Genomic DNA, 12,554 nt, shown 5'->3' on the forward strand with positions numbered 1-12,554 from the left:
AGGAGAAGGGCCAGGCCAAAGTGGGACCTTTAGTATTAGGGACAGAAAAGAGAAAATAGTCATTTTAGGGGGGATTGTGAAGGAATGTGATGTAAATAATAATAATAATAATCTGAAAATGTCTATTTTCTTATGTGCATACATATTTTTCTCCTTACTCATTATATAAGTATACAGATTAGCTCTGTTCCTATATTTTCTCAAGATGGCGAGTACCCCCTGCATCCCACACATCAGAAGAACGCGGAACTGGAGATAAAACCAAAGAGAGCCAAACCTCGTTATGAAAATTCTCCATCTTCTTTACTATCTTAACCAATGAGATGTACCTATTAGACTAACATAGCAATGACGTATTTGTGTGTATAAAACATTAACACCGCCTTGAATAAATTAGAAGTGTAACAGTAATAGAGCTGAGCGTGTCTCAGAGTGTTTACTTTTATATGCATGCATATCAACACTTTTCAAATTAGAGACAGCAGCAGATAACCTTGGGCTCGATTGGAGCTCTTAATCATTTCCATAACAGAAGCAACTGCTCAGGTTTGCAAAACGGATGTTTTGTTCATACTACCAGAAGGTCCCAATAGAGGGCAGGCAGCGTCAAAGTCTACCCTTTCGAAATGGATTCGACAAATGATTATTCAGGCTTACGGTTTGAAACAAAAAATTCCACCTTTTCAGGTCAAGGCACACTCCACAAGGGCAATTAGTGCCTCTTGGGCGGTGCGTCACCGGGGCTCTATGGCTCAAATCTGCAAGGCCGCAACCTGGTCTTCAGTCCATACGTTCACCAGATTTTGTCAGGTGGATGTGGGAAGGCATGAGGTTATCGCCTTTGGGCGTAGTGTGCTGCAGGCAGCAGTACGAGGTCCTCAGGTCTGATTACACCCTACATGTGTGGTCCCCTCCCCTCAAATAGCATTGCTCTGGGACGTCCCATCAGTAATTACTGAGGCTCTGTGTCCCGTGATGTATGAGAAAGAAAATACGATTTTTTATAACGGCTTACCTGTAAAATCCCTTTCTTTTGATGTACATCACGGGACACAGAGGTCCCGCCCCTCTTCTAATACACTTATATTGCTTTGCTACAAAACTGAGGTATCCCTGTAAGGGGAGGGATTATATAGGGGGTTGAACTTCCTGTTTAGGGTGTGCCAGTGTCCAATCACCTAGTGATACCCTATATAACCCATCAGTAATTACTGAGGCTCTGTGTCCCGTGATGTACATCAAAAGAAAAGGATTTTACAGGTAAGCTGTTATAAAAAAATTCTATTTTTTCTAATTTTACTTCACCAACTTAGACTATTGTGTTCTGATCCATCACATATAATTCAGATTAAAAAAACATTGAACTAAAGGCTGTAATGTAACAAAATAGGTAAAAAGCCAAGGGGGGTGAATACTTTTGCAAGGCATTTTATAGGCGGCACTGATGGGCACTTTATAGGCAGCACTGATAAGCAGCACTGATGGGCACTGATAGGTGGCTCTGATGGGCACTGATAGGTGGCTCTGATAGGCAGCACTGATGAGGCACTGGCAGGCTTTACTGCTGGGCACGAATTGGCATCTACAATGGGCACTGATTGGCACCTCTAAAGGTCATCTCTGGTGGTCCTGGGTGGGCATCCATGGGTGGCGTCTTGGGTGGGCATATAATAAGTTTAAAGCTTCTAGTCGTTCTTCATAACTAAGATCCTTCTGTCCCCCTTTTTTTTTTTTTTGCCCTTCTCTGGACTCTCACCAGTTCCAGCACATCCTTCCTGAGGACTGGTGACCAGAACTGGACAAAATACTCAAAATGCGGCCAGATCAGAGTCTTGTAAAGTGGCAGGATTATTGTTTTATCTCTTGAGTAAATCCCCTTTTTTAATGCATACTAATATATGACTTGCTTTGCTTGCTGCGGCTTGCCGTTGCTGAGTTTGTCATCTACTAGGACCCCCAGATCTTTTTCCATCTTGGATTCTCCTAGAGGTTCTCCCCCTAGCAAGTAACTTGTGTTCGTATTTTTTGCCCCAAAAATACATTTGTTTACATTTTTCAACATTAAACCTCATTTTCCATGTAGTTGCCCACTCCATTATTTTTTTGAGTTGTTATCGATGTCTTACTGACATTGACTGAAAAGTTTATGGCTTGAGTCACTGAATCTAGTATATGTTTTGATTGTGTGAGTGACTTCACAAATATTCACACCTTCTGTCACGTTCTTGGACAATCACATCTGTTTTAATACGTTAATGACACTATGGGGATTAATTGACTGAGTTGCCCATGTGGGTATAAATGTTCCCGACATTCGTTTTAACCAAGGAAGACACTTGGATGGTAGTTAGTGTATATATAAAAACACATTTTTGATTTTCTTATTCTATGATGGACAACCATTAAAGCGAAACTTCACTCAAAAAGTGATGGTTCACTCCCTCCCTCCCAGCCTGTGACTGAGTTTTAATGGGAGAGGGGAAGCGAGTATTGATTTTTATGGTACCTGCTCCCACTTCCTTCATGCTCACCTAGGCGAGGATGGCTTCCCTTGCCCCTTCCCAGCATACATTACATGTCCGTGGAGGCTGCAGGATCAATCACGAAGTGCCGTTTATGCTCACACATGCAAATAGTCTCCCTGGTATCCTGGGTACATTCTGGCCTCTGTGGATGTCAAGGACACATACCTGCATGTTGCCATTTTTCCAGTGCACCAGTGATTCCAATGCTGTGCTGTGGGCCCTTTCCACTTTCAGTTTGGGGCCCTGCCATTTGGCCTATCTTTTGCACCTTGGGTGTTCACTAAGGTTCTGGCCCCAGTATTATTCTTACTGCACTGCCCTGCCTAATTGGAGATCGCTTGGCAATGATTCTCAGGATGCAAAGCGGTCTCTTAATGGCGCCCGTGCGAGAAGCCGACTACCTGTATTCACAGTGCATCAAGCCCAGCCTCTCGGTACAGGACCCAGAAGTAGGTGGAGATCACTGCAGTAGCTTTGTGACCTAGAAGTAAGTGGAGATCACTGGAGTAGCTTTGTGACCTAGAAGTAAGTGGAGATCACTGGAGTAGCTTTGTGACCTAGAAGTAAGTGGAGATCACTGGAGTAGCTTTGTGACCTAGAAGTAAGTGGAGATCACTGGAGTAGCTTTGTGACCTAGAAGTAAGTGGAGATCACTGGAGTAGCTTTGTGACCTAGAAGTAAGTGGAGATAACTGGAGAAGCGGTGTGACCCGTAAGTAAGGGGAGATCACTGGAGTAGCGGTGTGACCCGGAAGTAAGGGGCGATCACTAGAGTAGCGGTGTGACTTGGAAGTAAGCGGAGATCACTGGAGTAGTGGTGTCTTCGGTGATTTCCGGCTTCCAGGGGCATCGGCCAGTTATGGTATTTACATAGTTACATTGGTCCAGGCTAGGCCAATGTAACTTTAAAAATATATCATGCCTGGATTTCCTCAACACAGCATACCTTACCACATAGTAATGCATTGTGCTAACGCAGCCCATAGTGTGAATAGTTAGTCTCTGCCAAAAAAAAAAAACAAGATTTATAAGATAATGAGGCCTAAGCTGGGTTAGAGCACATCCAATGCAAGTTTTATTGCACGTGTAGAAATTAAGACTTCACATTTTTATTTAAAAAGAGATATAAAAACACACTTCGTATGGCACAAAATTGCTCTTCACAAGAGCTTATTGAGAAGATGAGAGTAAGTTGTATTTGGGAAATCCTGAGATGACCAGAGGACAAGCGCCAAGATTCATCCATGCATCTGTAACTGAGTCACCTCATACATCTTTAGGGAGCGAATAGAGGTGGGGAGGACAATTGGTACAAAAATAAATTATTTACAATCCCTTCTTTTTTAGCTTCTCAGCAATTTTTGTATTTCGGCACATCAGTTGTTGAATGTTCCTGTAAGAAAGAGACATAATTATTATTACACATGGTTTTTCAAGCATTTGTCCCATCATAATAACAAGGATAAAGTGGAAAATAGTCAAAATAAATAAAAAGTCCATTTAAAGCCACATGTCCATCTAAAACTACCCTGTCCAGAGGGTGACTGCACTGCTGTTTGCTTTCACGTCAGAATGAACAGTGTTGTCCCCCCTTTACAGGAAGTGAAAAAATAAGTGATCTACTGGCAGGATCAACTAGTAGTAAAACTATTTTTAGAGTGGATAATTTAGAACCTTGATCGGCTTTTAGTGTCTCTACTGGAGAGATTTCTCTACATTTCCTGTGAGTACTACATGATGGTACATTTCTCCTACATTTTTAGTAGAGTGAGGAAGGGTCAGGACTTATGACATTGTCTTTACTGCTGTCTGAACCCTTGTGCCACGTTGACAACTGCACCCTTATTTCTTTAATGGGAGGAAGGACAGGAAGTGAGGTAAAAAACCCCTCCTATTTTTTTTATGATTCTTCTGTTTTAAATTATTCCTTTTCCTTTTGATAGTGATCCCAACCCTTTCTCGTAGAATGGGACATAATGTACACTGACTTACCACTTCAGGAGTTATTGTGTATGCCACACTAAGGATCTATTTTCCAGATTGTGCTTGCTGGGAAAAACCTTTTAGGAGAAAGAGAGAGAAATTTGCAACTGGTAATTAATGAAAGAGAATGCAAAAAAAATATCTATTTGTACATAGAAAACATGTACAATGTTCTTATTGTATGGTATTATACAATTCTCAATCAGAGGTATTCTGTCTCATCACAGTGTTGGAACACGGCAAAGAAGCCACACAAGGCTACACCTTTTGGTCCTTCCCATGACTAGCTACTTTTATGTAACATACTGTGCTACTAAATCAGGTTCAACCAATCTGCTTTTCATCTTGACCTGTCTTGGTTTTTGGCTGACCTGCTCCCACCACAGATAAGACAATCTAGCTTACAGTTCTAACAACCTTTTATTTTTTTCATCACAGGTTAGGATGCTTTAAGGTATACCAGAGAAGGAGTGCCCTTAAAACTGATACATTTTTCTTAATAACCAAAATTGATATTGTACATAACCCATCATGTTAAGGAAAAATACTAATAACATGTATACAGTGTATCTGCAAAGTATTCACAGCGCCTCACTTTTTCCACATTTCGTTATGTTACAGCCTTCTTCCAAAATGGATTAAATTCAATATTTTCCTCAAAATTCCACAAACAATACCCCATAATAGCAACCTGAAAGAAGTTTGTTTGAAACCTTTGCAAATTTATTAAAAAAAATAAACAAACAAAAAAAAAATCATATGTACATAAGTCTTTACAGCCTTTGCCATGACACTCAAAATTGAGCTCAGGTGCATCCTGTTTCCACTGATCATTCTTGAGATGTTTCTACAACTTGATTGGAGTCCACCTGTGGTAAGTTCAGTTGATTGGACATGATTTGGAAAGACACACACCTGCCTATATAAGGTCCCACAGTTAACAGTGCATGCCAGAGCACAAACCAAGGCATGAAGTCCAAGGAATTGTCTGTAGACCTCCGAGACAGGATTGTATCAAGGCACAGATTTGGGGAAGGGTACATAAAAATTTCAGCAGCATTGAAAGTCCTATATGAGCACAGTGGCCCCCATCATTCGTAAATGGAAGAAGTTTGGAACCACCAGCAGTCTTCCTAGAGCGGACCGCCCAGCCAAACTCAGTGATCGGGGGAGAAGGGCCTTAGTCAGGGAGATGACCAAGACCCCGATGGTCACTCTGAAAGAGCTCCAGCCTATCTCTGTGGAGAAAGGAGAACCTTCCAAAAGAACAACCATCTCTGCAGCACTCCACCAATCAGGCCTGAATGGTAGAGTGGCCAGACGGAAGCCACTCCCCAGTAAAAAGCACATGACAGCCCACCTGGAGTTTGCGAAAAGGCACCTGAAGGACTCTTAGACCATGAGAAAAAAAATCTCTGGTCTGATGAAACAAAGATTGAACTATTTGGCCTGAATGGCAAACGTCATGTCTGGAGGAAACCAGGCACTGCTCATCACCTGGCCAATACCATCCCTACAGTGAAGCATGGTGGAGGCAGCATCATGCTGTGGGGATGTTTTTCAGTGGCAGGAACTGTGAGACTAGTCAGAATCGAGGGAGGGATGACTGCAGCAATGTATAGAAACATCATTGATGAATACCTGCTCCAGAGCCCTCTGAACCTCAGACTGGGGCGAAGGTTCATCTTCCAACCGGACAACGACCCTAAGCACACAGCCAAGATAACAAAGGAGTGGTTACAGGACAACTCTGTGAATGTCCTAGAGTGGCCCAGCCAGAGCCCAGACTTGAACCCGACTAAACATCTCTGGAGAGATCTGAAAATGGCTGTGCACCAGCAGTCCCCATACAACCAAATGGGGCTTGAGAGGTCCCGCAAAGAAGAATGGGAGAAACTGCCCAAAAATATACTTTTGTATGTGATTTTTTTTTTTTCCCGTTTTTACTTTTTAATAAATTTGCAAAGATTTCAAACAAACTTCTTTCACGTTGTCATTATGGGGTATCATTTGTAGAATTTTGAGGAAAATGAATTTAATCCATTTTGGAATAAGGCTGCAGCATAACAAAATGTGGAAAAAATGAAGCGCTGTGAATACTTTCTTATGCACTGTATTTATGTTGTGTTTTAAAATTGCACAAGCTACACCTGTGATGCTGAATTTATAGCACACTATGGAGCTGTTTGATGTAAGGGAGAGAAGGGACTCTGCAGTAAAACGTGTGTGAGTGTATACAGTTCAAATTGAGCTATTGAACTCTGTAAATGGGGCTTTTTTAAAAATAAAGAAGATGCACTAAGGAGAGTCTATACACCAGTGGTCATCAACCCTGTCCTCAGGGCCCACTAACAGGTCAGGTTTTATGTATTAACTTGGGGAGATGCAGACTAGAATACTGCAATCACTGAGCAGCAAATTATATCACCTGTGATGTATTTCAGTTATCTTGCAAACCTGGCCTGTTAGTGGGCCCTGAGGACAGGGTTGATGACCACTGCTACTTGTATACACCACATGAAAAGAGGCAAAGAGCTTTGTCTGTTGGCTGTATATGTCAATAAAAAAATAGTAGTCCTATAAAAACAAAGCTACTTCCCTTTTTTTTCTTTTTTTTTAAGAAAAAAGTCAATACAAAACAATACCTTAAAGAATGCACAACCCATGGTCAGGGACTTTTAGTTATAAATTTGGTTTGACAGGCTGCATAGATGAATTTCTGGAAACAAAATACTTTGTACGATGTACCTATTTTCATCATGATTTTTCATATGTTTTCCAATAACTGTATGGCGGTATATAACATGCTGTTGTCATTGTTGTACACTAAAATGTATTTCTATGAAAGGAAAAAAATATATATACACACACTTCGCCATTTGTTTCTTTACAATTTTGGGAAGTAAAGACAAATACTTGTTGGTCTCCCAGAAAAGCGTTAAGCGTTTATACTAACATCCTGTAGTGAGCTGACGCCACATGACCTTTGGTAGACTGAAGTTTTCCCCTGCTGGACTAAAGAACACTTCCGATCTCCGTGTCTCTATTACATATGAGGGAGGTGTTTTGCAGTCCAGAAAGTAGGACCTCAGGCAGAGTTGACAACACTGCTTTGGATTTCAGTGCAGCAGAGGCAACGTCATTTGCTCAAACAAGAAGTTAGGAGCTCACTGGATTTCTGTGCTTGCAGCAATTTTAAAAACACAAAACTTTATTAAAAAGTCTGCTTGAAAATGTTCTGTCAAATTACTGAAATACGGCAGTTGAACACACACAAGTTACTACCTGATTTTTCAAAATGTAGATTTACTGACAACTGTGAAATGGAAGCCCTTCCTGATTGGAAACATTTTGATTATTAAAGTTGACCCTTAGACTTCACATTACAGAAATTGTATAGTCAGATTGTTATATGTGTGAGCAGGAATTAATTTGTGATATTCCAAAATCTCTTGAGGGGGAAACAATCAATTATCACTCACTTCCAGATGAACCTCCACCTGGTCGATTGGAGCCTTGATGCTGTGATCCTTGATTTTGTGACTGGGAAATTTGAGAAAAACCACCTCCAGTACCACCACCACCACCGGAAACCAGGTTTTGGGAGAGGTTACCTCCTCCAACGCCGGTTCCATGGCCAGCTGCAAGAATGATGTATACATACATTTAGTTCTCAAATAAAGCAAAGCATGTTTCAAGCATGTCCAGTGTGGGTTATTGCTTTCTTTAATAGTAAGCAAAAAATTGTTAGATACTGTCAGTTCACACTGTTAATTCAGGATAAATGGACGAAGGATGGTGAGCTAACCCATCAACTTTTTTCATAATATTTCTCTTAGAGGTCACTGTGAAGACAAGAAAGGTATTCTTATTACGTCTGCTGCACTATCCAAAATGTACCTGTGGCAGCCAGTGCATTGTGGGCGCATGGGCGCCGCCCCCCCAACACCTCCACCACCCTCCCTATACATGTGCCCGGCCCCTTTCAGGACACCGGGCGCATGAATTACTATGGCGGGGATAGGTGGGGGGGTGAATTTTGAATCACCCGATTAGAATCAGAGGCTCTAATAGGCTTCAAAATAGGGTGAGCACGGGGCGCAGAGCACTGCGTTCCGATCCCACCCTGTTGTGTGACCATAGCAAATACATTTTCGCTATTTTCACACCAACATTCCTCCCCGCCAATCAAGAGGCAGGTGTGTGAGACCTGTTTCCCGATTGGCCAAAGCGTCAGGCGATCCTATTGGATGCCTAGCTGCGTTTTGGCAGAGAAGACACGGCGGAGGAAGCCTGAGGAGCCAGAGCTGCCACTTCAGGAGAGGAGGAGAGCCCCACCACACGAGCGGTAAGTGCTGCCTGACCGGCCGCACGTGTCGGGGGGTTGTGTGTGATTGCTGTCAGTACCAAAATGTGGATTAGGAGTTGCCCGGTGCATCTATGGATATTGGCGGCTGGTGATGGAGACCTGAGCTGTATACCCTGATCTGTGATGCTGAGCTGTATACCCTGATTTGTGAGGATGAGCTGTATACCCTGATCTGTGAGGATGAGCTGTATACCCTGATCTGTGAGGATGAGCTGTATGCCCTGATCTGTGATGCTGAGCTGTATACCCTGATCTGTGAGGATGAGCTGTATACTCTGATCTGTGATGCTGAGCTGTATACCCTGATCTGTGATGCTGAGCTGTATACCCTGATCTGTGATGCTGAGCTGTATACCCTGATCTGTGATGCTGAGCTTTATACCCTGATCTGTGATGCTGAGCTGTATGTCCTGAGCTGTATACCCTGATCTGTGAGGATGAGCTGTATACCCTGAGCTGTGATGCTGAGCTGTATACCCTGAGCTGTGATGCTGAGCTGTATACCCTGATCTGTGAGGCTGAGCTGTATACCCTGATCTGTGATGCTGAACTGTATACCCTGATCTGTGAGGCTGAGCTGTATACCCTGAGCTGTATACCCTAATCTGTGATGCTGAGCTGTATACCCTGATCTGTGAGGCTGAGCTTTATACCCTGAGCTGTATACCCTAATCTGTGATGCTGAGCTGCATACCCTGAGCTGTATACCCTGATCTGTGATGCTGAACTGTATGCCCTAAACTGTATACCCTGATCTGTGATGCTGAGCTGTATACCCTGATCTGTGATGCTGAGCTGTATACCCTGATCTGTGATGCTGAGCTGTATACCCTGATCTGTGAGGCTGAGCTGTATACCCTGACCTGTGAGGCTGAGCTGTATACCCTGATCTGTGATGCTGAGCTGTATACCCTGAGCTTTATACCCCAAGCTGTATACCCTGATCTGTGATGCTGAGCTGTATACCCTGATCTGTGATGCTGAGCTGTATACCCTGATCTGTAATACTGTGCTATTTACACTGATCTGTGAGGCTGAGCTGTATACCCAGATCTGTGAGGCTGAGCTGTATACTTTGTCCTGTGATTCTGGGGCTGTATAATCTGTCCTGTGATGCTGTGCTGTATACTCCTGACGCTATGGGTGGAAGCAAGTGGAATACAAGGGATAGAGTGGGTGGATTTTATAAGGGGTGGGGCTTATGAGAAGTGGGAGGGGTCAAAAAGGAAGGGTGGGGTCTTGCACCCCCCCATTCTAAAACTTTGCCAGCTGCCACTGACATCAACACAGAAGTACATCAAGTAATAGTTGTAGTAAGGGGGAATGCAGAAACCCCCAAGACCCAAAGAATATAGGGGGGGGAGATTTACTAAAACTGGTGCACACAGAATCTGGTGTAGCTGTGCATATTAACCAATCAGCTTCTAGGTTTTAGGCCCCTTTCACACGGGTGGACTCTGTTGAGATCAGCAGGGGATCTGTCTACTGATCAGAGCAGAGCGGTTGGATGAGCCATCCGTGTCCACTCAGTTTATGCAGAGTAGACACGAACAGAGCACGCTCTGCTCCATGGGTGGCCAGGAGTAAACAGACTCCGCTGTTCATTTACACCCAATTGCCCTCTGACCCGCTCCACCTAGATGGAGGAGGACGGATCCCCTACCATTCTTTTTTACATTTTTATTTAGAACATCGGACCAGACCGGAGGTAGGCTGTGTAAAAGGACACGAGTCTGTTTACACCTGCTGGTCCATGGAATGAATGGACTGTCCAATCAGGTCCACCTGGAAATTTGACAGACGAACCCTTTCGTGTGAAAGGAGCCTTATTGTCAAAGCTTAATTGAACAAGCTGAAGTTAGAAGCTGTTTGGTTACTATACATAGCTGCACAAGATTCTGTATGCTCCAGTTTTAGTAAATCTCCCCGTGTGTCATTCAACTTGTCAAAAGTTTGAGTTGATGGAACTTTTGAGTAATTCAATAAGGATCATGATATGAGTATCTATCACCTTGGAGTTTTGGTTTCTCCAAAGCTGAAACTATTCTTTAGCCTACTGAAACAGATAACAAATAGCAAAAATAGTACTCACATCCACCCCCTCCAATTGTTTTGCAGCCTTTAGACACTGGAATATCATTTGGGTTTAGTCCTCCTATAGACAAACAAAGTCAGACAAGATGTTAGAACAAACAGCTGGTGAACAATTGGGGTGGCATCTAAACAACTCTCTGTACAACTGGGCCAACTAGGTGTTGATGTTTCTAAATCCAAGAACAATAAAATAATATATTGCAGCTTAACTGCTGCAGGGTTCTATGTGGGCAGCACAGTGACAAAGTGGTTAGCACTTCCAACTATCAGCACTGGGGTCGTAGCTTTGAGTCCCAACCATGGCACTACCTGGAGTCTGCATGTTCTCCTTGTGCCTGCATGGGTTTCCTCTGGGTACTCTGGTTTCCTCACACACTCCAAAGACATGCTGGTAGGTTATTGACTCATGTCTAATTTGGGACCTTTTGATTGTAAGCTCCTTGAGGGTAGGGGCTGATGTGAATGTACAATATATATATATATATATATATATAGATAGATATCTCTCTCTCTCTATATATATATCTATATCTATCTATATATATATCGAGAGAGATAAAGCACTGCATAAATGCATAAATTGACAGTGCTATATAAGTACTTGTAATAATAACAATACCAGTATGTAGATGTAGTGGCTACATTTGTTTTCTTTTTTCATTTCATTTTTATCTGGTAATCCTATCAGTAATACAATTCTGGACCTAGAGCTACAAAGGGCTCCCTTACTGCACTATATTTATGAAGGAGTAACATTGTCACAAGGCAGGAAGTCTGTTAGGGATACAGAACACCTCGCCTTCACATCTCCATAACATATAGATCGGTTTTGTATTTTACAGGGAATTTGGCTGGGCTGACAACATTGCTTGAGAGTGATAATACGTTTTAAGTGGCACACATGCTTGTATGTTTGACATGTTGGAAAATCTCCCAAGCTTTGAGGACTTTTTGTCAAATCTCTTTACTGGCCAGGCTTTGGAAAAAAAACAGCAAGGGGTTCTGACAGCACACAATTGATGTGGGGATGGGCAGTACATTCAGGACCTGTCATTTTTACCCTTGATTGGGGAACCATGTTAGAAAAGTGTATTGCCACAAGTGTATTGCCCTGCCATCATACTGTCCCAGACAAAAACTATGTGCTGCCCATGCAGGACATCTAAGCCAAGCTAATCACCATGCCCTAGTGCTGTCATGTGGGAGTAGGGAGAGAATCCTTAGTGTATGTTCTGACCAGAGCCCCTTGAATCTTGGACAGTAACTTAGGGAAGATGAGTACATGAGAACATTTTTTTTTTTTTTTTTAAAGACATGCCCACTCATTTTCTGACAATGAACATGTCTACAAGAACAACAGATGCTAAGGCCATTTATATCTTTGTGAAAAATTTTCTTTTGCTCTGTTCAAAATTGAAATCTTGACTAAACAATTCAAGGAGCATGTGTTTTACACTTTGAAATTAGGTGTCCTTTGTGCATTTCTTCTAGATCTCTATAGTAATCCAGCATGAAACATCTTAGCAGAGGTCTACAGGATCATTTTCCATGACCGCCTTGGACCTAGGGCAGTAGCAGCCCCCA

General features: G+C 42.6%; 1 protein-coding gene across 1 annotated transcript in view; it reads right to left on the reverse strand.

The window, feature by feature from the left end:
• Window positions 1-3,576: 3,576 nt before the first annotated feature.
• The window catches only part of LOC141107841 (uncharacterized), a 31,287-nt gene continuing 22,309 nt past the window's right edge, over window positions 3,577-12,554 (reverse strand). The window contains exons 5-8 of the mRNA XM_073598867.1: window positions 10,969-11,031; window positions 7,990-8,148; window positions 4,517-4,584; window positions 3,577-3,917 (exon numbers count right to left, since the gene is read on the reverse strand). Of these exons, the coding sequence (XP_073454968.1) occupies window positions 4,553-4,584; window positions 7,990-8,148; window positions 10,969-11,031 (254 nt within the window). The 3' untranslated portion in view covers window positions 3,577-3,917; window positions 4,517-4,552. The remainder of the gene's footprint in view (window positions 3,918-4,516; window positions 4,585-7,989; window positions 8,149-10,968; window positions 11,032-12,554) is intronic.

The sequence above is a fragment of the Aquarana catesbeiana genome, linkage group LG09 (genome assembly GCF_042186555.1).
Source record: "Aquarana catesbeiana isolate 2022-GZ linkage group LG09, ASM4218655v1, whole genome shotgun sequence".
Classification (NCBI taxonomy): domain Eukaryota; kingdom Metazoa; phylum Chordata; class Amphibia; order Anura; family Ranidae; genus Aquarana; species Aquarana catesbeiana.